Source organism: Anser cygnoides, chromosome 24 (assembly GCF_040182565.1).
Source record: "Anser cygnoides isolate HZ-2024a breed goose chromosome 24, Taihu_goose_T2T_genome, whole genome shotgun sequence".
In the NCBI taxonomy this organism is placed as follows: domain Eukaryota; kingdom Metazoa; phylum Chordata; class Aves; order Anseriformes; family Anatidae; genus Anser; species Anser cygnoides.
The window spans coordinates 7,148,655-7,175,502 of NC_089896.1; the positions used below are offsets into that span (position 1 = coordinate 7,148,655).

The 26,848-nt window shown below is 62.4% G+C and overlaps 4 protein-coding genes across 7 annotated transcripts; all 4 read left to right on the forward strand.

Moving 5' to 3' along the window:
- Positions 1-52: 52 nt before the first annotated feature.
- RPL11 (ribosomal protein L11) lies at positions 53-3,560 on the forward strand. The gene is made up of 6 exons (XM_066982726.1): positions 53-208; positions 501-651; positions 965-1,071; positions 1,484-1,615; positions 2,396-2,506; positions 3,487-3,560. Exons 1-6 carry the CDS (start codon positions 68-70, stop codon positions 3,514-3,516), a joined length of 672 nt encoding a protein of 223 aa, XP_066838827.1. The 5' UTR covers positions 53-67; the 3' UTR covers positions 3,517-3,560.
- A 1,234-nt stretch (positions 3,561-4,794) lies between these two features.
- On the forward strand, positions 4,795-16,504 carry ELOA (elongin A). Of its 3 annotated transcripts, none has more exons than XM_066982715.1 (11): positions 4,795-4,972; positions 8,320-8,376; positions 8,958-9,076; positions 9,951-11,169; positions 12,464-12,578; positions 13,095-13,247; positions 13,487-13,584; positions 13,889-14,069; positions 14,611-14,722; positions 15,022-15,173; positions 15,781-16,504. In XM_066982715.1, the coding sequence occupies exons 1-11, from the start codon at positions 4,901-4,903 to the stop codon at positions 15,840-15,842; spliced, it is 2,340 nt and encodes a 779-aa protein (XP_066838816.1). In that variant the 5' UTR covers positions 4,795-4,900; the 3' UTR covers positions 15,843-16,504. The 3 variants fall into 3 exon arrangements, with proteins under 3 accessions (XP_066838816.1, XP_066838815.1, XP_047905590.2); XM_066982714.1 differs by having other exon boundaries at positions 4,796-4,972; positions 13,092-13,247; XM_048049633.2 differs by lacking the exon at positions 4,795-4,972 and adding an exon at positions 5,386-5,628 and having other exon boundaries at positions 13,092-13,247.
- A 1,627-nt stretch (positions 16,505-18,131) lies between these two features.
- On the forward strand, positions 18,132-20,808 carry PITHD1 (PITH domain containing 1). The gene is made up of 6 exons (XM_066982727.1): positions 18,132-18,353; positions 18,458-18,501; positions 18,579-18,656; positions 19,633-19,737; positions 20,252-20,360; positions 20,615-20,808. Exons 1-6 carry the CDS (start codon positions 18,162-18,164, stop codon positions 20,714-20,716), a joined length of 630 nt encoding a protein of 209 aa, XP_066838828.1. The 5' UTR covers positions 18,132-18,161; the 3' UTR covers positions 20,717-20,808.
- LYPLA2 (lysophospholipase 2) lies at positions 20,252-26,847 on the forward strand. Of its 2 annotated transcripts, none has more exons than XM_066982725.1 (10): positions 20,252-20,360; positions 21,967-22,072; positions 22,564-22,595; positions 23,165-23,230; positions 23,429-23,476; positions 23,654-23,724; positions 23,990-24,063; positions 24,158-24,259; positions 24,410-24,586; positions 24,711-26,847. In XM_066982725.1, exons 2-10 carry the CDS (start codon positions 21,995-21,997, stop codon positions 24,759-24,761), a joined length of 699 nt encoding a protein of 232 aa, XP_066838826.1. In that variant the 5' UTR covers positions 20,252-20,360; positions 21,967-21,994; the 3' UTR covers positions 24,762-26,847. The 2 variants fall into 2 exon arrangements, with proteins under 2 accessions (XP_066838826.1, XP_066838825.1); XM_066982724.1 differs by lacking the exon at positions 20,252-20,360 and adding an exon at positions 21,010-21,148.
- Position 26,848: the final 1 nt, after the last annotated feature.

Sequence of the window (26,848 nt, forward strand, 5' to 3'; positions counted from 1 at the left end):
AAAGCGCCCCCGGAACCCGGCGGGACCCCCTCAGGCCCCCCCGCGGGGCGCGTCCCCGCCTCACGAAATGGCCGCGGGGGCGCGCGGTTGCCAGGCAACGTGCCCGGGGGGCGGGGCAGGGCCGGCCTCCGGCCGCCAGGGGGCGCTGCCGCCCCATAAGGCCCCGCGGCGGGGCGGGGCCCGCCTCTTCCCCGCCTCCGCCATGGCGGTGAGTAGCGGCCGCCGCGGGCCGGGCCGGGCCGGCAGCCTTCATCCGCCGCCATCCGCCCTCGGCGGGGCCCGTCCGCGCCGCCGCCCGCGCGGGAGGGAGCGGAGGGGGCCGGGGGGAGCTCGCGGGGAGGGAAGGGCCGGCGGGGCGCCCTGCGGGGCCGGCCGCCGTGGCTAGGCCGCGGCGCCGGGGGCGGTGTCGGTGAGCGGCCGGCCGAGCCGTGCCGGGGCGCGGGGCGAGCCTCGGGCCGCCCCCCGGTGCCCGGCCTCAGCCCCGCGCCGTTTCTCCGCAGCAAGACCAGGGTGAGAAGGAGAACCCCATGCGCGAGCTGCGCATCCGCAAGCTGTGCCTCAACATCTGCGTCGGGGAGAGCGGCGACCGCCTCACCCGCGCCGCCAAGGTGCTGGAGCAGCTCACGGGGCAGACCCCCGTCTTCTCCAAGGGTGAGCGCTGCGGGGCCCGGGGGTGCTGCCCTGGCGGGGAGGTGATGCTGCGGCCCCCCAGGGCAGAGCCGGCGAGGGCAGCGCTGCCCCTCGGCGCTCCGAGGCCTGCTGGGGCGAGTCGGGGGCCTGTGGAGCTGGTGGCTGCTTCTGTCAGGCCGGGTGTGGCGGCAGCTCTGCTCTCGTCACAGAGAACCTGCCGTTGTCGCGGTTCTTCTTGCTTCTAAGCAATTTCCCAGGTCTCTGTAAGCAAGCTCTGAGTCCCCAGGTGGATGTTCTCTGAGTAGCCTCTAAGTGTCGTTCTTGCTGCCTGCAGCACGATACACTGTGAGATCCTTTGGCATCAGGAGAAACGAGAAGATTGCCGTTCATTGCACGGTTCGTGGGGCCAAAGCAGAGGAGATTTTGGAGAAGGGGTTAAAGGTGAGACTTGGTCCGGGTCTTTGACTTGTGAAAGAACAAAACTTAAACTGTTATCAGCTGAAAAGAGGCTTTGAAATGCTGTAGCTAATCTGGTTACAGGTCAGTCATGGATTTAAGGGTTGGGGTGGCATCTCTGATACCCAGGCTGCTGCCTTTGTACTGTTTCTCTGCTTGGCCGTTGTCCCTTCCTTATTTAAGAGTTAGTTGGCGCGGTTGCTGTTATCTTTGGAGACTCTGTTATTTGCTGCTGTGCTTCCTGAGCAGGCTGTGGGATAAAAATTTTGGGGATAAAAGTTTTGGGGCTCAAGGCTTAACAGCATGTAGGCAAGTTGTGGGTCTGGTAGCAGTTAGAACGTGCAGGACTTGTGTCTGCAGTCGATAACGAAACGCTGACCGATAACACGTGTTTCAGGTGCGAGAATATGAGTTGAGAAAAAACAACTTCTCAGACACTGGGAATTTTGGCTTTGGAATACAGGAGCACATCGATTTGGGGATCAAATACGATCCAAGTATTGGTATCTACGGCTTGGACTTCTACGTGGTGCGTATTCCCCCACTCCGTTGTATTCACTGGGTTTGTGTGAAAGCTGTCGAAGGAACCTAGGCTGAAAGTTGGCTCGTTAACGCTGCTGGAAGATGGAAAGATGTCAACAAAATCCATGCCTGAACGGGCTCACGGGGCTGCCGTAAGCCCCCTGATACGTGGTGTCTCAGAAAGCGTCTTCAGAGAGAAATACTTTTGCTGTCACTGGTATTCCTGTGATAACACCGAGGAAAAACTGCTAGGAAGTTAGGGGGGAAAAAGCAGCAGTGTGGGGGACTGCGGGAACGGAGGCTGAAGGACGGGCTGCGTCCCTGCGCTGCTGGCGAGCTCCGGCTCTTCACGAGGTGCTGGTGGGCAGACAGCGGTGGTGGCGGGCACGTTTAGCTCTCCTCCTGCTCTGCCCCGCAGCACTGCGGAACAGAGGGGAGCTGTTCTGTGCGCGTTAGCGCTGCTTCCAGTGTACCTTTTGTCGAGAGCTGAGGCCTCTGGGTGTGGAGCACTGCATCTGCCACGCTCACGTTGGTTCCTCTGAGTCTGTGTGTGCAGAGTTGTCCAGCCCAGGAGCTGTCCCATCGGTTCAGCTGCCTGCTCCGAGTTACGTAGATGTCAGTTCACATTGAGGCTGGTGAAGATAATTCTTTTAAGTCTGAATGTGACTCAGAGGGGAAGATGTCGCTGGTTTGGAAGTTCTGGACTTCCTTCCTAGAAATGTGCTCGTTTTAATGAAGTAAGTAAATGCCAGAATGAAATAGTGCTGCTGGTCTGCTCTCCTGGCAGGTGCTGGGCAGGCCTGGTTTCAGCATCGCTGACAAGAAGCGCAGAACCGGCAACATCGGAGCCAAGCACAGAATCGGGAAGGAAGAAGCCATGCGCTGGTTTCAGCAGAAGGTAAGGCCCAGCCTCGTGGCTGTCATCCCAGGAGATCCGAGCAAGTGTCAGCAAAATGCGTCCTCCTGTGGGAGGAGTGGAACAAGTCCCTGGGCAGGGGGAGACGTTGGTCTCTGCTTAACGCACCGGTGTGGATTTCCCCAGCGCAGCAGAAGCTCCATTCGGGCACGAGCGCTGTTGGTGCCCCTTGGTGTGGTAACTGGGGCAGCTGCTCACGCAGGCTGGCTGTAAGTGCCGGCTCCGGCGTACAGCTCCCCTGCGGTTACCGGAGGGGTGACTGTGCCCGGCTCACCGGTGACGAGGCAGGGCTCGCTGTGCTTACGCAGCACGCTCCTGGCTCAGCCGCCAGGCTTGGTGGATGGAGCAATCCAAACAAAACCCGTGCGTGGGTTTGGCTGCCCATAGCTCTCCCTGACGCAGACAGGATCAGGAGTGGGAAATGCCAAAAGGTTGAGATTCGTGGAAATGGGCCTCTGGTGGTTTTTTTTTTTGTTTGTTTGTTTTTGTTTTGTTTTTTTTTTTTTTAAGAGGTGGAAAGGGTGAGCAGGCTGTCTGGTAGCTCTTTATCAGCCACTCTGCTCGGACCTACACTGGTCCTGCCCTGCAGAGGGGGAACCCCCGGCTGCTCCTGCTGAGCGGCTTTTTCCCCTCCTCACGCTTGGTTCTGCGAGCTGCCAGAGCTCGCCTTCAGGGGCCAGATAGGAGCTGTAAAAGGGATGAGTTAATTCTGGTCAGATCCGCCTCTGAAGGGTGGGGCTTCTTGTTTGGCTGGCCCGGTGAGTGGAGTTCATGAGTGGAGTTCGGTGCTTTTGTGAACAAAGACCCCCTGGGAGGTTCACAGTGTGGCAGTTAGCTCAGTGGGGAGAGCTGGTGTTGAATGTCGTGGCTGGCTGGCTTGGGATGAGGGTGGTGACGCAGTTTTTTCCCCGGGGTGCTGTACCTCTACCTGGCTCACTTGGCTCTTTCTCCTTTTCTCACAGTACGATGGCATCATCCTTCCTGGCAAATGAACAGCTCCTGTTACCAAAAAGCAAATAAAGTTTTATAACTCCCAGAGTTCTGTTGTGCGCTTTGTGGGGCTCTTCCTGACCTGGGAAGCTGCTGGGACTTGCACTGAAAAGGCAGCAGGAAGGCAGGGACTGCCATGACAGGGACTGCGGTGCTGTGTGCTTGAAGAGAGTTCCCAAGGAGCGATTGTCGGGCTTACACTGGATGTAGTCTCTGCTTCTGTGCTGCCCAAGAGCACGAGCAATACAGAGAAATCTTCCTAGAAAGGTAAAAGGGGGGACAATCAACAACAAAAAAATACATCCAGTTTTTGAATGTTCCCAAATCCCAGTTTGAAGCTCTGGTCTGAAGCTCGGCAGTGACCTCAGCTCCTCCAGTGCATGGGGTAACAAGTCTGCTGCGGGCCAGAAATAGCTGTTGCTGCTGTCTCGTGTCTGGGTGCTGTTTGTTATGCTTGGCCATAAAGATCGGGTTTCCTGGAACTGAGTAATCTGCTCCTATTTAGCACTGGGCAAAGAGGAAGGGGGGCGCTGTGTGTTCTTCCAGGCGTTTAGAGACTTCAACAAAACCGTGGAGAAGGAAGAAAATTTGGTAAAAGTCGCTCGCAGGGAAGAGGATGGGGTGCTGAGGTGGGGCAGGGCTGCCCTGGCCGGGCTGAGCAGAGGGAGCGGGGAGAACAGAGCTGCCTGCAGCCCCTGCGCCCTCCCGGTGCCGCACGGAAACCGGGGGGGGTCAGGAGAAAAGCCGCGGGCCCCTGAACCGTCCCCGTGGCGTGGCGCTGCCTGGGGCCTGCGCGCTGAGTGCCGGGGTGACTCGGAGATGAAGCCAACAGTCGCGTCTTTAAGCGAAGCTGCGGCGCCGCAGGAGCCCGGGGGGCCGCGCAGCGGGTGCCGTCCCGGGAGGCTCGGCCCCGTGAAGCGGGGGCTTGGGCGGCGGCTGCGGCCGGGCTGCGCCGAGCTCCTGCCCCCTCCCTCCTGCCCCCCGGGCTGCCCCCGTTCTGAGACGAGCCCCGCTTCCTGCCCCCAGAGCGGCTCCCCTGGATCCCGTAGCTCCGCGGGAGCCTTGCGGGGGAGCGCAGCCAGCACCGGCCCCCCCCCAGCCCCCGGCCCCGTGCCCCCGCCCCGCGGCGTTCCGGGGGAGGCGGGGCCGGGCCCGCCCCGGCCGCCTGCCAGCACTCAACATGGCGGCGGCAGCGGCGCCGCGCCAGGCCCCAAGATGGCGCCGGCGAGGCGCTGCCCTCACCCGCTATGGCCGCCGCCGGCAGGGCAGCGCGGCGCGACTTCCGCTTCCCGCCCGCACCCAAGATGGCGGCGGCGGCCGGGAAGCGCCGTGTGGCGAGCGGGCGGTGAAGCCGCTTCCGCCGCCGCGGCCCGTCCAGCAGTAAAAATGGCGGAGTCGGTGCTGGAAGTCGTGGGCCGGCTGCAGTCGCGGCTCGCGGGCAGCTCCGAGCCCAAGAAGGTGACGACGGCGGCGGCGGGGCGGGGGGAGGCGGGCGGGCCGGGGCTGGCGGGGGACGGCAGGCGCTGCCCCGGGGGGGCCGGCGGTGGGTGGCGGGGCCGAGCCCCGGCCGGGGCGGGTCGGGGTCGGGGGCCGCGTGTGGCGGCGGCCCGGGCCCGCAGCCCCCTCCCGGAGCGGGGCCGAGCCCCGGCGGGGGGGCAGCGCCGTGTCCCCGAGGCCCCGGCCGGCCCCGCGCCCCCCGCCCGGGCGGAGCAGGCGGAGCTGCCGGGGCCCCGCGGCCCGGAACGGAGCCGGGGGTGCCGGGGGGCCCCTCCCGGGGTCTCGCTCCCGGTCCCGGCGCGCTGCGGCCGCCCCTCGGGCCCTGGGAGCCGTGGGGCCGGGCTGGCCGCCCCCCGGTCACCCCGTGCCGGTCGCTGTCCCTTCCTCTGCTGCCCCCCGGCAGCTCTGCGGGGGCCGGGGCTCAGCGCCAGCCCGCTGTGACCGGCTGTGGTGGCGGTCCCGGTCCCGAGCCTTCTCCTTCCCCGGGAGGAAGGGCCCGGGAGCTCTGCTGTCTGATGGCCGTTACTTTCCAACGACAGCCGTGGAAGCGGTGGCGTTTCCAGTCCGTGTCTGGTGGGCAGCTTCCCCTGTCACGCAGCGGCTTCTGCTTCCCCGCCGTAAGTTCCCTTCGCCCTCTGCGGCAGGCACCGCTCTCCTGGGCCAGCGGGACAAACCCGCGGCTCCTCGGGGCGCTGCCCCCGCGTTAGGGCACCGCTCGCAGCCCGGCCTCCCTGGCCTGTCCTTCCGAAACGCTCCAGCAGTGCCGTGAGAGAACGACGCTTGCCCGGCGTTGTGTGGAGCTCTGTGTTGGCTGGCTGAAAGGTGCCGATTGTTATTTTTAGGTGAAAATTTCTGTACAGAACTGCAAAAATGAAACTGGGCGCTGTTGTAATGGTTTGGAAATGGTCTTCTTGGTTCTTTGTTTTTATTTTTGGTGGTGGTTTTTCCCCCCAGCAGGGGAGGTACAAACTCTGCAGCAGGACTGCTCTTCTGGGGGGAGAGAGAGAGAGGCGGCACGAGCAGGAGAGCGCCGTGATGGGGAGGATGGGACCAGGCTGCGCTGCGCTGATTTGCTATCAGCGTGTGTTGTCAGAATCGTAACGGTCTGCCGAGCTTCTAGTAGAAAAAGAAAACAATCTGCCTACCTTAAAACTTTATCAGGGCTGGAATTAACTGAGGTTTTATGGCTTCGGTCTTCTAGCTCATTGACTGAAACTTCACCCTGCGCTGGGGTGATTTAGAAGAGCCTTCTTGTGTGTGTCTGATCTGGTGTTGGTAAGCTACGGGCCGTGTTTTGTCTCCCACCTGTGGGATCTGTTATTCCCGAGACGAGCTACCAGGTTTGGCCTGACTTCAGCCGCAGGCACCGTGTGCTGTGCCAGGCTGTCCCCATGGGGCAGGCAGGTCAGTGCTCCGCCATCCGCACTGCTCGGAGCCGTCCCGCTTTGAGGGCCTCTTGCGTGTGCCCCTGAGGTCCGCAGCTCACGAGCAAAGCGGGGATTTCCTGTGCTGGGTGAGCGCAGCTCCCAGAAATGTTCCTACCTGGTGCTGCCGGGCTGGGTTCCCGCTGGACGGTGTCAGCGAGTGCAGTTCGGGTATCTCGGGTGTTAGATAAGTGCCCTGCTGGCGGCGCAGATAACAAAGCGCCTTGTTTCCTGGCGGCAGCGCTTGGAGGTTTACAACCTGGCTGAGAGTTCTGCTGGGCTCCGAGCTGTGTTAACGCTGCTGGTGAACGTGCAGGTGTAAGGGCTCAGCAGCGACACGTAGGCAGCGGCCTGTGTGCGCTGGCCCCTCAGGAAGCCATCTCCTGCTCGGAGGTGCGCGGATGTTTCCAGCCACTGACTGCAGGGGACGTGGAATAAGCCAGTTCCCGACAGAAGTGTTCTGGGTCAGACGCACGGGTCCCCTGGCCTCAGACCACGGCAATTTCCCCGGGCTATACGAAGTCCTGAGATCAGCCCAGCTGAGAACAGCGCTTTTCTTTTGGAGCTCAGCCCCAAAGACAACAAATAACCAAAGACCAAAAAGAGCGGTTTGAGGCGTTCTGGTGAGGTGTAGCTAGGAAATGGTTGGGGTGGCACTAAGGGTAACGGGAGTTCTCCCTTGGCACGTGCTCTCGTGGTGGGATTTCTGTGAGCAGCCTCTCCAGGAAGGTAACTGGCTGCAGAGGAGCTGGTGTTTTAACACCCATTTTGCTCCCTTCTGGCTAGTACGAGCTCCGTCCATCCCTCCTCTCCCCTCATGCCCCTTGCCTTCCAGCGAGTGCTTCGTGCGCACGTTCGTGTCCCTGCGCTGGTGCCGGGAGGGATTCGTAAAACACACTTATTTCCTTCCAAAGGAAGGAAACCCCAATTTCTTTGATCCCTGCCTGCTCTACGTGTGGGTGATGGGAATTGTTAGGCTGACGGCGCTGATCTGAGCGTGAGTGCGGCGCGTTAGAGAGGAGCCGTGGCTGGGGCGGCCCTCTGTACGGCGCGGAACAAAGCCCGGCTGCGTGGGTGCCGCAGGGCCGGGGGTGCTGACGGGGCTGGGCTGTGGCTGCAGCCGTGTGGGGAATAACGCGGGGGGCAGCGAGGGGCAGCGCGGTGCTGCTGGGTGCGCGCCGTTGTGCCCCGTGACCAAACAGTCTGCGGGTGTCTCGGGGAGGCGACGCCTCGAGCCGCCGGGGGCAGAGGCAGCAGCAGCGTGCCTGGTGTGCGGAGCAGCGTGTGGGCAGGCAGGGCCTCCTGAACGGGAGCTGGCGTTCGGCACCGGGGCTCGGGGAAGGGAAAAGAGCGGGGCTGGAAGGGATCGGCGGCCTCCGGACAGAGCAGCTGAGAGCGGAGGGGCTGCCGGCAGCACCGGCCCAGGGAGCGTCTGCAGAGGAGCTGGGGGTTCCTGAGATCTTCAAGAGCATCTGGAAACCTTGCCTAGTTTGCACGGCTTCAGGAAGGTGTCTCACCTGTTTCACTTTCCCCCTCCCTTTGTCAAGGGACGTCATTCTCAGCGCCGTTCTGAGGGTGACGTTGTGTGGTGCCTCTGGTCCCGATGCTGCGAGTCGCAGTTAGGATGCCATCCTCTGTATAGAAAGGGTTCGTATCTGAGTGTGGTTTAAGGCTCTCAGAGGCTCTCACAGGTGAAGAGACAATTTCTTTACGGTTGGCCATTGTGTTCAGCTCCTGGGGGGCTTGGTCTGGAGCAAGGTGCCAGCTGTCTGCTGCTTGGGTCTTTCTGACGAGCTCCCACGCAGCGCAGGGTTCTATTCCTTTCTAACCACAGTACGTGGTTCAGTGTGACGAGCCTGAACGCTTTCCTTCTTGTCTCTGCAGCTGCTGAAAAGCCTGAAGAGGCTCTCGGAGTTGCCCATCACAGTTGATATTCTCGTGGTAAGAGCTGTGAAATCTCTCGCGCTTTCATCGTGTCTGTCGAGTGCCAGTAACGGCGTGCCGGAGAAATGCTGCTTTCCCTGGAGCAGGACGTGCTGCCTAAGCCACCTGCTACAAAGCGGTGTCACAGACCAGCTTCTGATCAGGTTCTAGAAATTCCAGGCACAAAACAAGCGGGCAGCCATGGAGGGCAGCGCTTTATTCTCAGTTCTTCCAAAAGCTTCACGCTCGATCAGGGTATGGGGTCAGAGGAGTTCCTAAATCCATGCCACCCCAGTCACCAATAGGGGCTGCTAACCCCTGGAAGTATTAATGTCTTCAAATAGTTATGGGAAATGGGAACTTAGCTTATTAAACTAAATACTTAACATTTGATTAAGGCAGATTTGTTTTCTTTGCAGAACTCTAGTAAACTATACAATGTCTGCTGAAGCCGTAATGTGTCGGGTGTGGTACCTGTGCTGTTAGATCAGGGAAGCTCATTTCTGCCTCGCAGTGACAGGGAGCGCTTGGTAGGAAGCTCAGCAGAGGTGAGAATGGGTTTTGCCAAGGTGAATTTGTATCTTGACTCTCTCCTGAAGGAGACAGGCGTGGGGAAGACAGTGAACGGCTTGCGGAAACACGAGCTGGTAGGAGACTTCGCAAAGAACCTCGTGGCCAGGTGGAAGAAGCTGGTGCCGGTCTCCCAGGAGGCAGACAGGTAGGTGAGCCCGCTCGGTTGTCTCGATGGGTAAGCTTCGTTAAGTCTTTGCAGTGGAGGTTATAAATTACTCTGACCGTGGAAAGAAGAGAAGGCTCTGGAAAAACTTGTAGTGCAAGTGTGCTAACTCTGCGTGGCACTTTTGCCTTGGTTTGGAGTAAACTTCCTGCCCGCGCCAGCCACAGGGCGCTGGGTTGCTGACGGCTGCAGTTCAGAGTCAAGGCAGGGGCCAAATCTCACACAACTGCAGTTTGATGGAGAGATTAACGGCGGATGCCAAGAAAGGGCCTTACTAGAGCAGGAGGTGCCGTCGGCTCGCTTCCCGTTGTGTGATGCCAAGGAGAGGGAGTTCCAGGCCCAAGTCAAGGCAGCGGCTCGCTTTGAAAGAAGGCTTCTGTGTGCCCAAATCCCGTGGAAACTGAAAGCCGAGGCTAGCAGCCACGTTGCGGTAACAAAGCTGTGCTGAATCCAGCAGTGAGATCATTTAAGTGTGGGTGATAACGATCCAGTTAATCACGATGACTTCGATGGCTCCAGTATCCCTGCAGGCTTTAACTGGTGAACTGGAGGCCGTGTTCTCTGTGCATGCTGTACAGCCAGGGCTGTGTGGGTGCTGAGAGGTCCCGTACACGTTTGTCTCTGCTTGCCTCTAGTCCTAATAAAAGTGCTTCATCAACTCCTGCACCAGACGTGTAGTTCCCAAATCCCTGAGCACTGCCGTGACAGGGACAATTAGTAATATTCCTGCCACAAAAGTACCAAACACAATTTTAGTCCTCTGTAAGAGATTCACACCCATGCTGTCTGCGGGGTGTAGCTCTTTTTGTTCACACCGAGAACTTCGTCTAACTCATTCGTTTCCTCATCCTTTTAGAAATAACCTTGATTCTGAAGACCGTGACTACGAGAGGAACAGCTCAAGGAAAAAACAACGAGAACCTTCCCCCAGAGAGGATGAGGAGCATGACCGGGACTATTCAGAGCCTTTCCAGCCTTCCTGCAGCCAGTCCTATAGCCCAGATCACAGGGAAAAGAAGTCCAAAAGGTATTCTGGGCCTGAGAGGGCCCATGAGACTTATGACTATAGCAGCCAAGAGGATAAGGGGTGGAGCAGATCTTCCCCAGCGCTCTCTTCAGATCAAGAGTACTCAGACTATGGACAAGCTGTGTCACCTGAGCCAAGTGAGAGCCCTCAGGACATGTACACAGACCCTTACGCCTCCGAGGAGCAGGAAGAACCCGCAGTATTTCATCAGAAACCTGGTAAAGGCCATGGTTTTCAGGAGAAGCGTGGGGGAAGCCGAGAGAGGAACCCTGGTGAGTTCCACGACAAAGGGAATGTGAGTCGGAACAAAGAGCACAAGGCTTCTCACAAAGAGAAGCAGCGACTTGACGGCAGAGTGGAGGACAGGACCTCTGCCTTCAGCCCAGAAAGGTCGCACAAGACTTCTTTTAAAGAGCACCTCCGAGAAAGCCCCGTGGCAGGATGCAGCAAGGAGAAGCAGAGGATGTCGGATGGCACCAAGAAGGAGAAGAGCCGAGAAAGCAGCTCCTCCAGAAAGGAGAAGCTACACGTGCAGCCGCACTTGGAAGAGTCTCCGGACAACCACGTGAAGAAGCGAAAACATCGGGACGCTGACAAAAGCAAATTGGAAAAGTCCAAGCCAGGCCTGGAGACGTCGAGCAGGGAGCGGGAGAAACGGAAAGCTGAGAGTGACTCCTCAAACAGGGTTAAAGAGAAGGGGATTTCTGGGAGCTTAAAAACTTCTGAGGGGAAGCACAAAGCCTCTGAGGTGGACAAAAAATCTGTGGGCTTTTCCTCAAGTTTTGGGGAAGGGGAAGTGGAGGATGAGTTTGAACAACCTACGATGTCCTTTGAGTCATACCTCAGTTATGACCAGCCCCAGAAAAAGAAAAAGAAAGTGGCCAAACCCTCCGTGCCAGCTGGGGAGAAAGACCAAGGGCACAGCAAACAGAATGGATCCAAAGCCAGTACCAAGAGCTCAAGCTCGAGTCGGAAGAGTCCAAGCCACAAACGGACGAGTGAGAAGAAGGCAGAGAAGAAACAGCCAGAGCCTCCTAAACCAAATAGGGTAAGACTTTGAAGGATCCAAAAGCGAATGAAAGAGGTGGGGTCGGCTGTCCTTGGTCCTCTGCCGTCCGGGGCTTGTTATTTCCCCCCGGAGGTGCTGGGCTGCGTCGTGCATCGGGCTGTGCCTGCGGTGTCTCCCTGGTACCCGGGCCTGTGACTCCTGGTTCCTGCCGGAGCTGTGCCTCGCACGCCCTGTGCTCAGAGCAGCCTGGTGGGCATCGCGTTGTGCTGTCGGGTGGAAACGTGCGGGAACGGGGAATGGAGGGGGAGCAGGAAAGGAATGCAATAACCAAAACCTCGCTTAGTCAAAGGGGGGAAGAGTAAGAGACCACCTTCAGCTGAATATAAGAAAAGATGTTGGATGTGAAGTGCTTGTTTAAAATGGGGAATGTCTTTGGTTGTGAGTCAGCTTCGAGTCCTGCCCATTGTGTAACGCATCTGCGTGCTAGCAAGGTTCCTGAATCTAAGTCCTTACGGTCTCTAAAATTGTCAGTTTTTGTTACCTTTATCAGTACTGCAGTTTTGTTAACTTAATCTGTTGGTCTGAAGAAACGGGAGAATTGGTGTTACAATGCAGCTCATTCTAGAAGCCTGACCTTTTGTGAGAACTCGACAAATAAGTAATGTTTCTGTATGTGTTTGTTGCCTCGTGGATGCCAAAGCTGTGTATATAAGTACGGGTTAAAGTGTAAAACCATTACTACTTAACCTTTTTACTCAACTTTGAAACGCTTTACTCCTCCAAAAGTGTTTTTTTTAATCTTAGCAGCATTTTAAAATCCTCCTTTGCCGTTCATTCTAACAAGCATTTAATACAGAGGTTCTAGATTTTCCCCCAGTGCGTGAGGTTCCCCTCTCCTCCTCCACTACTGAATCTTTTGCAGGAGAGGAGGAGGAAGAAGAGAGACTGGACAGGTGAGTGAGTGCTTGGGTCAGGATGTTTTTGCCAGCCTTCTCTTCTGTGTTGTTTTTTTTTTTTAACCTTTGCCTCGTTAATCTGACCGGGGCTCTCGTCAGAGTCCTTTAGTGCTGAATTCAACAGGTTGAAGTTGTGGACGGCTCTTACCAGAGGGTGCCGAGTGATTCAGATCCTGAATTTTGGCTTGATGTGTGGACGGCCCCGGCAGTCACGGCGATGTGGCAGAAGCGCAGCCTACCCGGGCTGTTCCCTGGTGCCAGCTGACCAGCGCTGTGTGGCTCATTTGGGATGCCAAACGAAGTGCAGCTCAGTGCTGTTGTGCGCTGGCAAGGTCTGACATTCTCGTCTTAGCTGCATGTACATCCTCTCCTTCCAGATACTCATAGATGTGGTGCCAACGTTGCCAGACATCCCGCTGCCCCCGATCCAGGCCAACTACCGCCCTCTTCCCTCAATCGAGTCCATCACCTGCTCCCAGACGAAAAGGAAAGGTATGTCGGGCAGGAAGACGGGTTTGAAACGGGCCGCAGGCACTGCTCACAGGAGGCAGCGGGAGTGGGTACCAGCTGGGCTCAGCTCTTGCTGTTGGAGGCCAGTGCCCTGCCTGATGCCCGGAGCCTGGGCTGCAATACAGTCAAACACTTAAGTGAGAGGGGCCTTCACAGGTCATCTGGTCCCACCGCCTGAGCACCCCAGGGCTAACCAGAGTTAGGGCATTAATGAGGGCATTGTCCGAATGCCTCTCAAACACTGGTGATTTCTTTCCCGTGTGCTTTTCCTCATTTCCGAGGAAGATCACTTGCTGGCCCTTCCCGGGGCTTTGGACTTGCTCTTCCTGAAATGGGTGGCAGGTGGCAGGTCTCCTAGAGAAGACTTGGTCCTTTAGTTTGTTTGGTCCATTAGTCTGCTTCTGGCTGACTCTGGCTTGTGTCTCCCGTGCCGTTCATCGGGGTGGGATCTCTGTTTCTCTGTGCCTTCCTTACTCCAAGTCTTGCTTCTTACAGCAGTGTCCTCGCCGGTCGAAGAGAGTGAGGCAGGCTTTACGGGTCGACGGTTGAATTCAAAGATGCAAGTGTATTCGGGCTCCAAAACCGCCTACCTCCCAAAGATGATGACTTTGCACGAGCAGTGCATCAGAGTCCTCAGTAACAACATCGACTGTAAGTACCGTTCCTGCTCTGTGTTCGTCACTCTGCCCTGCACACACGCTGCCCTCTCTCCCCACCGAAGTCCCGGTGACTCGTGTGTGTATCACGCCTACAGCTCCTTTCTCCCTCCCCTCGTACTGGGTGGTAGCATGCAGCATTGCTGTTTTTTCTACTGCATTTCAGGGTATCAAGCCCTTTCCTTGGCAAGGAAGGAGCGGGATAAATACTGTGTGCATCTTGCTTCTCTCTAGCGATCTATGAAGTGGGTGGCGTCCCTTTCTCAGTGCTGGAGCCAGTGTTGGAGAGATGCACCCCAGAGCAACTGTATCGCATCGAGGAATGCAATCACGTGAGTGCCTTGCCCTGGGGAAGGGATGCTGACACGTGGACGTGCTGTTCTGTCCTCGTCTGCAGTAGCAGAATGGCAAAGAACAACATGAGAAGTGTGAATTCTCTTGCTCGAGTCGCAAGTTCCCAGATTTGCCATCTGCCGCCTCTTGCTGTGGGCTGGCCCCAAGCCCTCTCGCCTGCTGCCGTGTTCCAGCGGCGCTGGAGACAGCTGGTGCTGAGGGAGAGGGAGGGATGGCTGTGCCAGGGGACGGGGAGCTGCAGGCGTCAGGAAGGATCCCAGGTTACCTGTGGGTTTGTTTCAGGTTCTAATTGAGGATACGGATCAGCTGTGGCACAATCACTGTCTCCGAGACTTCAAGAATGAGAAGCCAGAAGAATTTGAGTCCTGGCGGGAGATGTACCTCCGGCTTCACGACGCACGAGAGCAGCGGCTGCTCATGTTAGCACGGAACATCGGCTCAGCTCACGCCAACAAGCCCAAAGGTGGCGTGGGGCTAAACGGCCTGGGGAACAGACGGGTGGCTGGGAATGCTGCCTAGGGGAGTCTTGTTGTGGGGAAGGTCTTGCAGAGCGGCTGCTTTGAATCTAGTCCAGTTGAGGAGTTGCTTAACTCTTGTTCTCCATGTGGTGGCCCTTGCTTAAAGGCTTAGCAGGCTCTAGAGCTCCTCCATGGTGTGGTCAGTGCAGGCTAGGCAGGGCAGTGTTTTACAGCAAGGACAAATTCAGAGGCACCTCCTGTTCTAGAGCTGCTAATTCATGCTGGGGTCGGAGAACCGCAGGGTGGGGGAAGCATTCCTCCTTGTTTTGGTGAGCAAAATGAGAACGACTGGCCTCCTCAGCCTGACTCGTCACAGCAGGCGTTGTGACTGCAAGAGGTGCAGAGCTCAGGGAAGAGGCTCTCACCTGAGCTTTGGGATGAACGAGCTGGGGAAAAGTGCTGGGAGCTTGCTGCAATGACAAATAGTGAAGAGCCTCCTTTATGTCAGGCTGGATCTAAGCACTGTTTCCTTCTGGGCGCCTGTAGGTAGAGTGGCCAAAATGGCCTTTGTGAACTCCGCAGTGAAGCCACCTCGGGACGTACGGAGACGACAGGAGAAGTTTGGAACTGGAGGGGCCCTTCTGCCGGAGAAGACCAAGTGAGTGTTTCTCAGTAGCACTTACTGTTCGGGGCCTTTTCTCCTCTGGGCTCCTGCCAGCTTCCCCCTGAACCCCTGCATCTTGGCAAGAAAGGAAATTGTGTATTTGGGACATCCTTCTGCAGCGAAGCTTGTGACTGTAACGGCCTCTTTCTTGCTGGGAAGGGTTGAGGTCCTGGTTGGTGCTGGCTCCGCGTGATAGCAGCCGTGCTGCTGTTAGCAGTGTGGCTCATGTCTGAACGGCTGCATCAAATCACAGGAACACCTCCACTGAAATATGTCCTGTCTCCGTGTTTCAGAATAAAACCAGTCTTCTACGCATCTGGCAAAAGCCACGCTCGTGTGAGCGAGGAGCAGTCCTACGATGGGCCCAGCACCAGCAGTGCCCATTCTGTCCCATCGTCAGGTAGCACCTTCTCCTCCTACGACCCCAGGAAACCACCAGTGAAGAGTAAGTACCAGGCACAGGACGTCCGTGGTCTCCTGTAGCTCCTCCCTTAGGCGTGCACGAATCTGCTGCTGCGAGAGAAATGCAGGCGGTGCCTGGGGGTTGATGTTGGGGGCCTCTCCTCTCCACGAGCAGGAGCAGGGTGGTAAAGTCTGTTCAAACTTCTTTCACAAGAAGCAGCGTAGGGAAACAGCTGGAGTCAGGGTGTGGAGGCTCGGGTTTGCTTTTGGGCTCTCTAGCAGCACGTAAGGAAGCCGTTGCTCCCGTGTGTCTGTCTGACTCACCTGCTTGCCCCCGATGGCTGTATCGGCCTGTCCCTAAGGTACCAGCGAGGCCAAGAGCCTGCATTTTCCCCTGTGCTTTCTGTATCCATCCAGCTGTTTGTAATAAGGAAACTGTAGTGCAGCTCCTCGGGGAAGGCAGCAGCGAGCTGAACCAAAGATCTGTTGCTGCAGTGCAGAAAGCAGCGTGGGCCCTCCTGTGTCTGAGACCCGAAAACAAGATGGGCTGCAGTCAGCGCGCACCTGTGCGCGCCTCACGTCTGCTTCGCCGGGGCTGCAGCTCCAGGCTGCTCGCTGCTTGAACGTTTTCTTTTTCTTCTCTTTTGCAGAAATTGCACCCATGATGGCAAAGACTATCAAAGCTTTCAAAAATAGATTCTCTCGGAGATAAGTTTGCAGCGCAGAGCTGGGAAATTCCCTCTCGTGGGGAAGTGGCACTGAAGGGGAAGCAGGTACCCGAACAGCCCAGGTCCCTTGAACTCTGCGGAGGCTGCAGCTGCTGGGAGAGGCTTCGATCTGCACAAGATGACAGCACAGTATTTTATCTTTTATTCTTGTCCCTTCCTCTGTGTCAAGCCCACTTCCCTTCTCCCTGACATCCTGTTTCTGGCCTTGTCTTCTGTCGAAAGAAGGGTGTACAGAATCTCCAGACATGAGAAAATGTGAAGTCTTGGCACCTGCTGAGAGTGGGAGATCCAGAGACTATTTACTATTTAACCTCTTAATAAATTATGAAAAGGTTTTAATTAATCCTCTGCCCCTCTAGCCCACCGGTACTATTTATGTTGCTCCCAGTAGTCTCCCCCCTCCCGTTCCAGTCCAAGGGCCAGCCTGTCTGACCAGAGGGCAGGAACCCGGCCGGGTGGACGCCGGTTGGCCCGGGGAGCCTTTCCCCGTGGCCTCGTACCTGCAGGGCCCGAAGTCCCACCTGGGCTCTCTGGGACAGGTGGCACTGGTGGCCCTTCTGCTCATCGCTCCTTCAGCAAGCGCATCAAGTCCCGAGGCTTTGCTCTCTAATCGTATATCTTAATAAACTCTTAGCTCTCGACCTTCTCTCTGCTGGTACTATAGATCTCGTACAGACGCTTACGTTGTTGTGCAGGGGTGCAAAGAGCCCCTGGGGTCTCTTTCTCTGCTGCTGTCGTCTTCTGCTGGCTACTGGGAATAAAACCTTGAAGGGTGTGGGGAGAAATCTTACAGCGCACCAATGAACATTTTAACTTTTTTAATTTTGAGGGAGTGGACTTTGTCTGCCTCTGGAATTGAAAATGTTTTTAAAATATTAATGAAGGCATTGTTTGCCTCTTTTAATGGAAAGAAGGAATAAATTTATCTTGTTTTCTGTGTGGGACTGGGAAGGATTTATTTTCAGTTTGGAAGCTGGTGCTTAAATCCTGTACTGTCCCCGTACCTTTTCCTCTGCCCGCTCTTTGGAAGAAGCGAGGATTTTAGTCTTTGAACCTAAAACCACTTGACGGGGGTTGGATGGAAGTGAATAAGGGGACGTGTCCTGCTTTTACTGCGCGCGGGCTTCACGGCAGGAGGCGCAGGCGGTCGGTGGTACTTGGTGCCCGAGGGGCTGGAGCTCTGGAAGGACGGGCGGGGGGTGCGGCCCCGCCGCTGGGGCTGCCGAGGGGGCACGGCCGCGCACCGAGGGGCAGAGTCGGGACGCGCTGGGGCTGCAGCAGAGCGGGGAGCCGGAGCCACCCGGGGAACCGTGAGGCCGTGTCGGTGGGCGTCCTGCTGGCGGCTTGCGCCCTGGGGGAGCTCAGGGGGGCTGGGGCTGGTCGGGCCCGGGCTGTGCGCTGCGGGAGCCGGCCTCCGGTAGGGCTCGGGAACGGGAGGGGCTCTCCCGGTACAAGCCGTGCTCCTTCCCCTAGGACCTCGCTGTCCGGGTGCCAAAGGGGCGGGTAGCGGAGGCTGGGGGCAGCCCCCGAGGGGCTCTGCCGCCGCCCCCCCGAGCTGCCCCCCCTGCGGGGGGTGCGGAGCGGGGAGCCCTCGCCGCGGTGTCCTCGCGGGGCGGCTTCGGCCCAAATCCCGCGCGCTTCCGTTCGCGGTGCCCCGGTTCCAGCCCCCCGCTGTTTCCCCGCTCCGCCCTTCCCTGACGGTCCCGGAGCAGCGCTCCCAGCCCGGTGCCGTGGGCCGGCCGCGGTCCCGGCCGCGTTCATCTCCCGGCGTAGCGCTGGGCAGCGCCGTGCGGGGCTGGGGCTGCCGTTAGCCGCCAGGACCCCGCCTTCTGCCCCCCCCTGCCGCGTCCGCGCCTCCTTGGGGCAGCGGCGGGGGCCCAGCACCGGGCGGGGGCCACAGGGCCGGGGGTGCTGAGCCCCCCCCTTGCTGTGCCCGGCGAGGGGGGGGGGGGGGGGGCGGGGGGGGGGGGGGGGCGGCGGGGCCCGGAGCTGAGCCAGCCCCGAGCCCGGGGCGGGGCTTCGGGGGTGGGCGGGGCGTGGAAGGGGAAGTGGGCGGGGGGGTGGGCTTGGAAGGGAGAGTGGGCGGGCTTGCGGTGGGCGGGGCTTGGGGGCGGTGCTGCGCTTCGGGTGGGCGGGGCTTGTGGAAGGGTGGGCGTGGCTTGCGGGTGGGCGGGGCTCGGGGGCGGGCGTACCTCGGGGGCGGGGCTTGTTGTGGGCGGGGCTTGGTGGGCGGGGCGTGCTTGTTGTCGGGGCTGTGGGCGGGGCTTGGTGTGGGCGGGGCCTGGTGTGGGCGGGGCGCGGCCATGGCGCAGGGTCCCGCGCACGGCCCCGGGCGCTGCTGCTGCTGCGGGGCGGGGGGCGGCGGGGAGCGGGGCGCGGCCTGGGGGCTGCACCTGCGGATCGACCGGCAGCGCCTGCACTGCCTCAACGAGCGCCGCGACGGCAGCGGAGCCCTCGTCTTCCGCGCCTGGGAGGAGCGCGGCGACCGCGGGAAGGTGCGGCCGGGCCGGGCCGGGCCGGGCGGGGGGTCCCGGGCTGAGCCGTGCTCGGGGTCCCGGTGCGAGCCCCCCCCCCCCCCGCCCCGCTCCTCTCCCCGCAGTTCGTGGAGAGCGACGAGGACGCGGAGCTGCTCTTCAACGTGCCGTGAGTGCGGGCCCGGCTGCGGGGCCGGGGCGGGGCGGGGCGGGCACGGGGGGGCAGCGCCGTGCGTCTCCCCGCAGGTTCACGGGCAGCGTCAAGCTGAAGGGCGTCATCGTCATGGGCGAGGACGACGGCTCGCACCCGGCGGAGATGAGGCTGTGAGTACCGGGGGCGCTGCGACGGGGCCCCCCGCCCCGGGTGGCTCAGCAGGGCTGTGCGGCTCGGGCCCGGGCCCGGCAGAAAGAAGCCGGGACCCGCACGGGGCGGCCCCGGCCGCTCGCTGACCGTCGCTTGAGAAACGCAGCGCCGAGTTCCATTAGAAATCCACAGTCACAGCGCTGCCTGCGTGCCCCGAAGGGACCGGCCTGCTGCCGGCTTAAAGGGCTGCAGAAGGGGGAATGGGCCGGGGAAGGGAAGGGTCACGCTGCAGGAGGAGGGAGGGACGTGGGAACGGCCTGCCCCCAGGTGAGGCCTGCGGGGCTCTGCCCAGCCCTCCTGCTCTGCTCGTCCGTGCCGCCTGCGTTAGCTCCGGCAGGGGAGGGCTCCTTACTGCTGCTTTTTTTTTCCCTTATGGAAGAGTATTGAGTATGCAGTTCTTGCTTGGGGGGGGGGAAGCCACCGTTATGAAGTCAACGTTGCCCTCACTGTGCCACAAACATGGATGCGAAGCGCCGTCAGGGCTTGTTTTGCACATGGAAAGAGAACAAGGGGCTCCTGGGCCTGGTGTTGGTCTGTTTTACTCCTTTGTATCGACCAAAAATGCCAGCGCTGCGCTCGGCTGTAACTTGTTACCAGCCGAGGAGCAGGAATCGGTACCCAGCCTTGTAGCAGGGCGGCCACTCCCCTGCTTCCCCTTGTACCAGAGCCTGGGTTCCTTCACGTACCCGTGTGTGCTGACATCTGCATCTCCTCAGCTTTGTTCCTTGCTCTCTAGCTTGGTAGTTCGTCAGGGTGTTGAGTGTTCTGGAACATGATGATGCATTGTGGTGGCGTTGGTAATTTCTCCTGTAGTAGGCAAAGCAAGTCCAGCGTGTTATTGTTGAGAAGAATCCAGGTAGTGCTAATGAATGGGGAGGAAACCAATTAGTTGATGTGCACTTAATAACTTCCCAGGTTTCCTTCCTCTCTTCCCAGGTTCAAGAACATTCCTCACATGTCCTTCGATGATGCAGCCAGGGAACCGGACCAGATGTTCAGCCTGAACCGGGACCCCACGGGCGAGCTGGAGTACCCCACCAAGTACGGCGTCGGGCATGCAGGTGTTGCCTTTCCTGAGCGGAGGAGCTGCCCCCTTTCAGCCTGCTGAGGTGCCGCTGGGCTTTAGCAAAGTGTCAGTGGGGGCAGTTCCCTCCCTTGCAGCTCACTGCTGCCTATCATAGAATTTGTCTCCCCTGGCTCTGTCCTGCCCTTGTCAGGTGAGAGCTGTGGTCCCCAAACGTGACAGATCCTCCCCAGAGCACGGGGTGCCTGCTGCTCATGGCCCAGGCTCTGTGGGGAGCAGAACTGCCCCGGTGTCCTGGCCCCAGTGACAGCTCATTGCTGGCCGGGGTGATGGCTGCTCACCGCAGGGACGAGGGAAGCTGCTCCTCCTGCCCCCTCACTCGTTTGTCCCCAGGTCTGACTTGGATGGGGTAGGAGCGATGTGCAGCACCCAGCTGGGGCCAGGAGGCGGTAACGCAGGACAGCGCCACTGCCCTGCCTCTGGGGCGGCAGCCTGTACGCAGAACCGTCTTCAGGGTGTTTTTCCTTGCAGAGTTGCCCGTTTCTCCAGCGTTAACCATCTCTCCATCCACTTCCCGAAGAACTTCGGAGCAGAGACAACAAAGATATTTTATATAGGCCTCAAGGGAGAGTGGACAGAGGTAGGTCTGAGCAGGGCAAAGCTGAGCAGGACTGGGTTACTGGGGTACGGAGAGCTTTAACTGGGTTACTGGGGTACGGAGAGCTTTGGCTCACAGCTCAGGCTGGGCTCAGCTGAGGAGGAGGTGGGCGGCACGCCGAGGGGGGAAGGCTGGGGGTGGGCAGCGGGTGAGGGGGGGCGCGGGGCAGCTCTCGGGGCCGTGTCAGGCCCGTTCGGCGCCGCTCGGTTCCGCCCTGCCCTGCCCTGTCCCCGCAGGCCGCCCGGCACGAGGTGACCATCTGCAGCTACGAGGCGGCGCCCAACCCGGCCGAGCACCGGCTGCAGCAGCACACCCCGCAGACGCACTTCATCTCCTAGCGCCGCCGGGGCTGCGCGGCGCCTGCACGGCACGGGCGGGACGGGCGGGGGCGCCGGGGGGGGCTGCGGCCCGGTACCGGCCCCGGTGTGAGCCCCCCCCCCCCCCCCCCCCCCCCCCCCCGGCGCCGGCCCCTCCTCGCTGCCAATAAAGGACCGGGCTCGGAGCCGCCGCTGTGGCCTCGTCTCCCGCGCGCGGCGGGGCCGGGGGCGACCGGAGGGGGCCGGGGGCTGCGGGGGGCGCCGGGGGGGGAGCCGGGGCCGCGCTCCGGGAGCTGCCGTGCCCGGTTCCGGCCGGGGGCGGGGCGCGGTGGCTGAGATGGCCGCCCCGGGGGGCTGCGTCACTTCCGCCGCGCAGCCCCGGCCGCCACCCGCGGGCGGAAGTTCCGGTGGGAGCGCGGCGGCGAGCCGGGAGCGCGGCGGGCCCGGGCCGAGGTGCGGGGCGGGGGCAGCGGGGGGGGGCCGGGCCGGGCCGGGGGAGGCCGGCTCGGGGGGCGCGGCGGGGGCGGCGGGCCCGGGGAGCGGCGCTGCCCCCCGCCCCCCCCAGGCCCGGGGCGCCCCGAGCGGGGCCGGGAGGTGCCGAGCTGCCCCGGGCCGGGCCGGGCCCCCGGCGGTGCCTCCCGGGAGGCGGCCGGGCCCCCCCGGGGCTGCCCCCTGCCGGTGCCGGGCGCTGCGGGCACCCGGGGCAGCCCCGCGCCCGCCCCCGGTAAGGCAGGGCTGGGGCCCGGAGCCGCCCGCGGGATCGGAGCCGAACCCCCCTGGCCGGGCCGTGCCCTGCCCGCCCCGGGGAGCCGGGCGGCGGCTGCGGAGCGGGACCCGGCCCGGGCGGGGGCAGGGAGCGGGGTCGGGCGGGGGCCGGGGCCCGGGGGGGGCAGCGGGGCCGGGGCCCGGGTGGGACCGGCCGGGAGCGGGGGCTCCGCTGCTCGCCGCGCCCCGGGAGGCAGCGGCCGGCCCTGCCCTGGGCTGGGGCTCCCCCCGCGGCGGACGCGGGTCGGGCTCCTCGCGGCTGGGACCTGTGGCCGCCCCCCCGGCCCCCCGCTGCCGTCCCGGGCACGGCTCCGGCTCTGAGGTGCCCGGAGCCGATTTTAACGCTCCCGACGCCGCCGGATCCCGCCCGCCCGCCCCCCACGCGGCCCCGGAGCTGCGGCGCGGGGAGCGTTTGGGGGCTCTGGGCACGGCGGGGCTGTCCCGGGGCGCCCCCGGCAGCTCTGGGGGGTGTTTCCCCGCCTTACCTCCGCGCCTCCGTCCCGCAGGTGCCAGTGTCGGAGTCTGTCTCGGTGTATGTGCGGTAACAACATGTCTGTCCCCCTCCTCGCCGACGCCGTGACCGTCTCAGGGGCAGAGCGGGAGACTGCCGCGGTAAGGGGCTGCGTGGGGCAGGTCGGGGGCTGCTCCCACGGGGTGCCGGGGGGGCCGTGTGCTGAGCCCTTGGTGCCTGGCTCCTCCGGCCTCTGCTGAAAGGGGGCGCGGGGCCAGCGAGGTCTCTGGGGGAAGGAGCGGCCGTCCTCCGGGCTGGGCGCTTTGGCTCTGGGGCCTGGCCCAGCACAGAAGCAGCAGGCACTGGGAGCAGCGCAGGGTGGGTTCTGTGGGGTTTTGGGTGGCTCTGCTGCTGGGCAGCCAGGGGCACGGCGCTGATGGCACTGCCGGTGCTGCTGCTGTGCCTGTTCCGCCCGTCCGTAACGCTCAGAGCTGCCCAGACGTGTCATCAGCTCCGGCTAATTGCTGCCTGAGTCTCTGCTAATTAGTGACTGCGTGGCCTTTTGCCACATCCCTGCAGCACCCCCGCCTCTCTCCCGGCACGCCGGCCATCGCACCAGCTAATTCTTTTGTTTTTCTGCTTAATTCCACAGGTCATTTTCTTACACGGCCTGGGAGACACGGGGTAAGTGCTGCCGGAGCTGTGGCGTGCGGCGTGCTGAGGGCGGGCCGGGGCCCAGCCGGCGCTGCGGGGGCAGCTCGGGGCCGTGTCTGGGGCTCTGATCTCAGCCTCCGCAGCCCAGCCGATCCCTAATGAGCTGATCCACCCTAATGGGGATCCTCTGGCCGGCGGCTGTCTGCGCTCAGCTTCGATATTTATGACGCCGGCAGCCCCCCGCGGGTTTGACTTTCTGTGCTCGTTAGGACAAGCAGATAACACGGTGGTGTTCCCCGTCCCTGGGAGGGCTGCGAGCTGCCAGGAACAAAAGGCTGCTCCCTGCGCGGGGGGTTCTCTCCCCCTCTTCCCTCGCCGATGGCAGCCCCTCTGCCTCCGGCTGCTGAGATCTGGGCTGGGGGCTCCTGGGGGCTCCAGGCTGTTGGGGCGGGGGGGTGGGAGCCACGACAGCAGCATCAGGGCTGGGCGTCGGCAGCCTTGGAGAAAAGCTGTCCTGGGGGAGATCCCTCGCTGTCGCCAGTGTCCTCCGAAGTGCTCAGGCAAGCCCTGGTCTCCTTTCTCTTCTCTCTTCTCCCCAGGCACAGCTGGGCCGATGCTCTCTCCTCCATCCGCCTCCCCTATGTGAAATACATCTGCCCTCACGCGTAAGTGCTTGGCGACGGGCTCGGGAGGCCCGGGTGCCCCGGCTTGGACCTGCGGGTGCTCCCTGGGGTCGCCCTGCAGCCCCAGCCTGCCGCAGGGCCCTGGGGCAGACATCCCGCAGCCGGGGGCCGGACCCTGCCCCCTGCTCCCGTTCGTTTCTCTGACGTTTGATCTGAGCCCCCCAACTTTTGTCTCTGCAGGCCCCGGATCCCCGTAACCCTCAACATGAAGATGGTCATGCCCTCCTGGTCAGTGCTTTGGGTGCTGGGGGGGGGTCTCCCAGAGCGGGAGGGACCCTTTGGGGGTATTTTGGGAATTTGCCAAAACCCAGCCTCCTGCAGGAGCTGGGAAGGGCAGAGCTCCCAGCTCCCTCCTCCCCGCACGCCGGCGGACGGGTTTGGGGCTGACTCTGCTGCTCCTCCCAGGTTTGACCTGATGGGCTTGACTCCGGACGCACCTGAGGATGAAGCTGGGATCAAGAAAGCTGCAGAAAACAGTAAGAGGCTTTGGGGAGGGGAAGCACGGAGCTGTTGGGTGTCTCTCCCTCTCCAGGGCAGCAGTGGCTCTGTTCCTTCTGCCTCCCCTTTCTGCTGTCCCGTGGTTCCAGCCTGGCTGCAGCCAGGGACCTCTCCCTGCCCCCCCCGTCCCCCCCTGGGACCTCTCGTGGCTGCCCCTCCTGTGCCCTGCGCCCACCCCAGGCCCTGGGGGTGTCCCTCGGCAGCTCCCCCGTTTCACCAACCCGTTTCTCTGTCCTTGTCCAGTTAAAGCAATTATCGAGCACGAGATGAAGAACGGGATCCCACCCAACCGGATCATCCTGGGGGGCTTCTCGCAGGTGAGCGGGGCTGCGGGGCGCGGGCTCGGCCCCCTCCTCCTCCCTTCCCGAAGCCCCGGGGACTCGTGGCGCTAACGCCTTCCTCCCGCTGCAGGGCGGCGCCCTCTCGCTGTACACGGCGCTTACCTGCCAGCACCAGCTGGCCGGCATCGTGGCGCTCAGCTGCTGGCTCCCGCTGCACAAAGCCTTCCCGCAGGTACCCGCGCCGCCGCCCTCGCTCTGCAGGCAGTTTTGGGGTGGGGGTTCCCCTCGGGTCTCCGCTGCGGGGAGCCTGGGGCTGCTGGAGGCACGAGCTGCCCGCGGCGGGGGCTTCACCCCCCCCTCCTCCCTCCCTCCCTGGCGGCAGGCGGCGAGCAACGGCGTGAACAAGGACATCGCCATCCTGCAGTGCCACGGGGAGATGGACCCCATGATCCCCGTGCGCTTCGGGGCCCTCACTGCCGAGAAGCTGAAATCCGTCGTCACCCCCGCCAAGGTCCAGTTCAAAACCTACCCCGGCGTGATGCACAGCTCCTGCCCCCAGGTCAGTGCCGCGGGCGGGCGGAGGGGACGGGGCTGCGGGGGGCGTGCGGAGGCTCGGACCCGCGTAGGGGCCTGCTGAGCCCAACGCCCTGGGCAGCCCCGCACACCAGGCTCTGCGCTCGCAGGAGATGCTGGCGGTGAAGGAGTTCATCGAGAAGCTGCTGCCCCGGATCTAGGCAGAGCCGCTCGAGACTGTCGCAGGGAAGGACGCCGAGGTCGCCGCCGCCGCCGCTCTTTCCCCCGTGACCCGTCCGCTGCACACGGAAGCCATGGCCCCCCCCTCACCGCCCGGCCCCCGCCTCGTCCCCTCTCCTCGTGCCGCCCGGCTGCGGCTGGGGGTGCCCGTCCCTCCCCGCCGCCCTCGGAGCTGAGGTCGGAGCTCTGTGAGGCGCGGCTCCGGGTGGCCTTCCTTCTCCTCCTCTCGCTCTGAGCGGTTTTGGGGGGGGGGGTCACCCTCCCCTCGGTTTCCCGTTCAGGCACTGCAGCGTATGGGCCGGGCGGGGGGCGGGCGAGATTTTTGTTATTTGTTTTCTTTTGTAACAGTGTTAGGGGTGGGACGCGCCCCCCGCGGCGGGAGGAGCAGCGGGGGCACGGGGCAGGGCCGGGCACCCCCTGGGGCTCCTCCTCTGCCCTCGGCCTCGCTCAGGTGACTCGCGGGTTTTCGGTCAGAGCTCAGGAACCCGGGACTCTCCTGCCGACGCCTCGAGGCCCAGGGAGAGGCTTTGCTCCGGGCTGGCGCTGCCGGAGGCTGGCAGAGAGGCGTCTGCGGGGCTCCGGCCCCGGCCCTGTCGCACACGCACACTGCCCCGGGCTCGCCCCGCGCCCCTGCAGCCCTCCTCCAGATAATCACCTCCTTCCTTCTCCTCTCGTTGCTTTTACAATCTTCTCCTCAGCCCCGCGGGGGGCCCAGAGGCGTCTCCCTCTCCCTTGTCCCAGCTCCGCGCCCGCTGGCCAGGTCCGTAACGTCTCTCTTGCTGCTACTTCTCCTTCCCTTTGGACCCGGGCTGGCTTGGGGCGGGGGAGAGGGAGGCGAGGGAAGGGCTCCTGGCCCCGGGGCCCTGCTCCTGGCCCCGGCCGGCGGGCGGGAGGGAGCGGCTGCGCTCCCAGCCCTCACCTCACCAGCACCGCCCGGGAGCCGCCGTTCCCCTCCTGCGGGGCCGCACGGGGCCTCAGCGCTGCCCCGTGCCCGGGCGGAGGCTAGGGGCCCCGCTGGCTTCCCGCGTACAATCAGAGGCCGCCCGGGGCCGGGCCAGGCCCCTTCACCCAGCTGGCTGGAAGCGGCAGCCCAGGCTTTGCCTCTCCCCGGCCGGGAGCGCTGCGGCACCGGCTGCACCAGCAGTGGCTGCGGCACGGGGCCTTGGTAGCCATGGGGGGCTCCCGGGGGGCTCCCGGCTGCCTGCTCCCCTCCCGCAGGGCCGAGGGCACTCGCTGTTGAGCGGCGCTGCCCTTCTTCTTGCCTCTCCTCCCTGGGCTGAGCCCACGGCACTGCGGGGCCGCGCGGGGCCGGAGCTGGAAATGTCTTTTAAAAAACCAAAAGCCTCAAGCCCCTCTGGGCTGAGGGCTGCGGCTCTCCCGTGCCCGCTGGCTCTGTGGGGCGATGTCCGGGCCCTGTCCTGCCCTCACCCCGCAGAGCCCCTCGGCACCCCGGGGCTGGGGGCAGGCACCTCCCGGGGGGGGCGAGGGCTGCGGGGGGTCCGGCCCTGCCCTCCCCGCCCGGGACGTGCAAAGCAATAACCCGCTCTCCGGAGAGCCGGCTCTGTCGGACCCACCCTCGGTTTCCTGGGTTGTTTTGGGCTTTCTTCGTTTCCTTGGGGAAGTCTTAAACCAGCAAAGCTGCTGCTGGCAGCGGGGGGAGCCCGGCTCTTCCCCGTGCTTGGGGTTCGGTGCTGCTGCCTCTTCTGCTTTCTCCGTGTAAAGCTGCTGTGCCCCCAACCGGGGTGGGTGGGCGGCCGGGGGCTGCCGGGGCCGGGACCGCAGCTCCCCGCGGGCAGCCGGCCCGTGGGCACCGGCTGGGAGGCCCCAGTGGCCCCGCTGCAGCACGAGCGGCACCGACTGGGGCCGTGCTGGGACCGCGGGAGGGCGAGCGGCTTCTCTCCATTCGTCACCGCAGCTTTCTTCTCCTCTCCTGGCCCCCCCCACCCTCCCCCCCCCTTTTTTTTTTTTTCCTCCCTCCCCTCCTCGTCTTCCTTGTAAACGTTTGGGGTTTTTTGTGCGTATGTTCCACAGAGTCAGCCACAAGGTTAAATAAACCATAAACCTCTCC

Bases quoted from the DNA above. Each gene is read 5' to 3' on its own strand.
- PITHD1 (XM_066982727.1), top strand. From the start codon at position 18,162: ATGGCGCAGGGTCCCGCGCACGGCCCCGGGCGCTGCTGCTGCTGCGGG. The intron at 18,502-18,578 runs GTGAGTGCGGGC...GTCTCCCCGCAG, and splicing joins GAGCTGCTCTTCAACGTGCC to GTTCACGGGCAGCGTCAAGC. The intron at 19,738-20,251 runs GTACGGCGTCGG...TTTTCCTTGCAG, and splicing joins GAGCTGGAGTACCCCACCAA to AGTTGCCCGTTTCTCCAGCG.
- LYPLA2 (XM_066982724.1), top strand. From the start codon at position 21,033: ATGGCCGCCCCGGGGGGCTGCGTCACTTCCGCCGCGCAGCCCCGGCCG. The intron at 22,073-22,563 runs GTAAGGGGCTGC...TTAATTCCACAG, and splicing joins CAGAGCGGGAGACTGCCGCG to GTCATTTTCTTACACGGCCT. The intron at 24,587-24,710 runs GTCAGTGCCGCG...CTGCGCTCGCAG, and splicing joins TGCACAGCTCCTGCCCCCAG to GAGATGCTGGCGGTGAAGGA.
- ELOA (XM_048049633.2), top strand. From the start codon at position 5,527: ATGGCCGTTACTTTCCAACGACAGCCGTGGAAGCGGTGGCGTTTCCAG. The intron at 9,077-9,950 runs GTAGGTGAGCCC...TCATCCTTTTAG, and splicing joins GTCTCCCAGGAGGCAGACAG to AAATAACCTTGATTCTGAAG. The intron at 15,174-15,780 runs GTAAGTACCAGG...TCTCTTTTGCAG, and splicing joins CAGGAAACCACCAGTGAAGA to AAATTGCACCCATGATGGCA.
- RPL11 (XM_066982726.1), top strand. From the start codon at position 68: ATGGCCGCGGGGGCGCGCGGTTGCCAGGCAACGTGCCCGGGGGGCGGG. The intron at 1,072-1,483 runs GTGAGACTTGGT...CACGTGTTTCAG, and splicing joins TTTTGGAGAAGGGGTTAAAG to GTGCGAGAATATGAGTTGAG. The intron at 1,616-2,395 runs GTGCGTATTCCC...CTCTCCTGGCAG, and splicing joins ACGGCTTGGACTTCTACGTG to GTGCTGGGCAGGCCTGGTTT.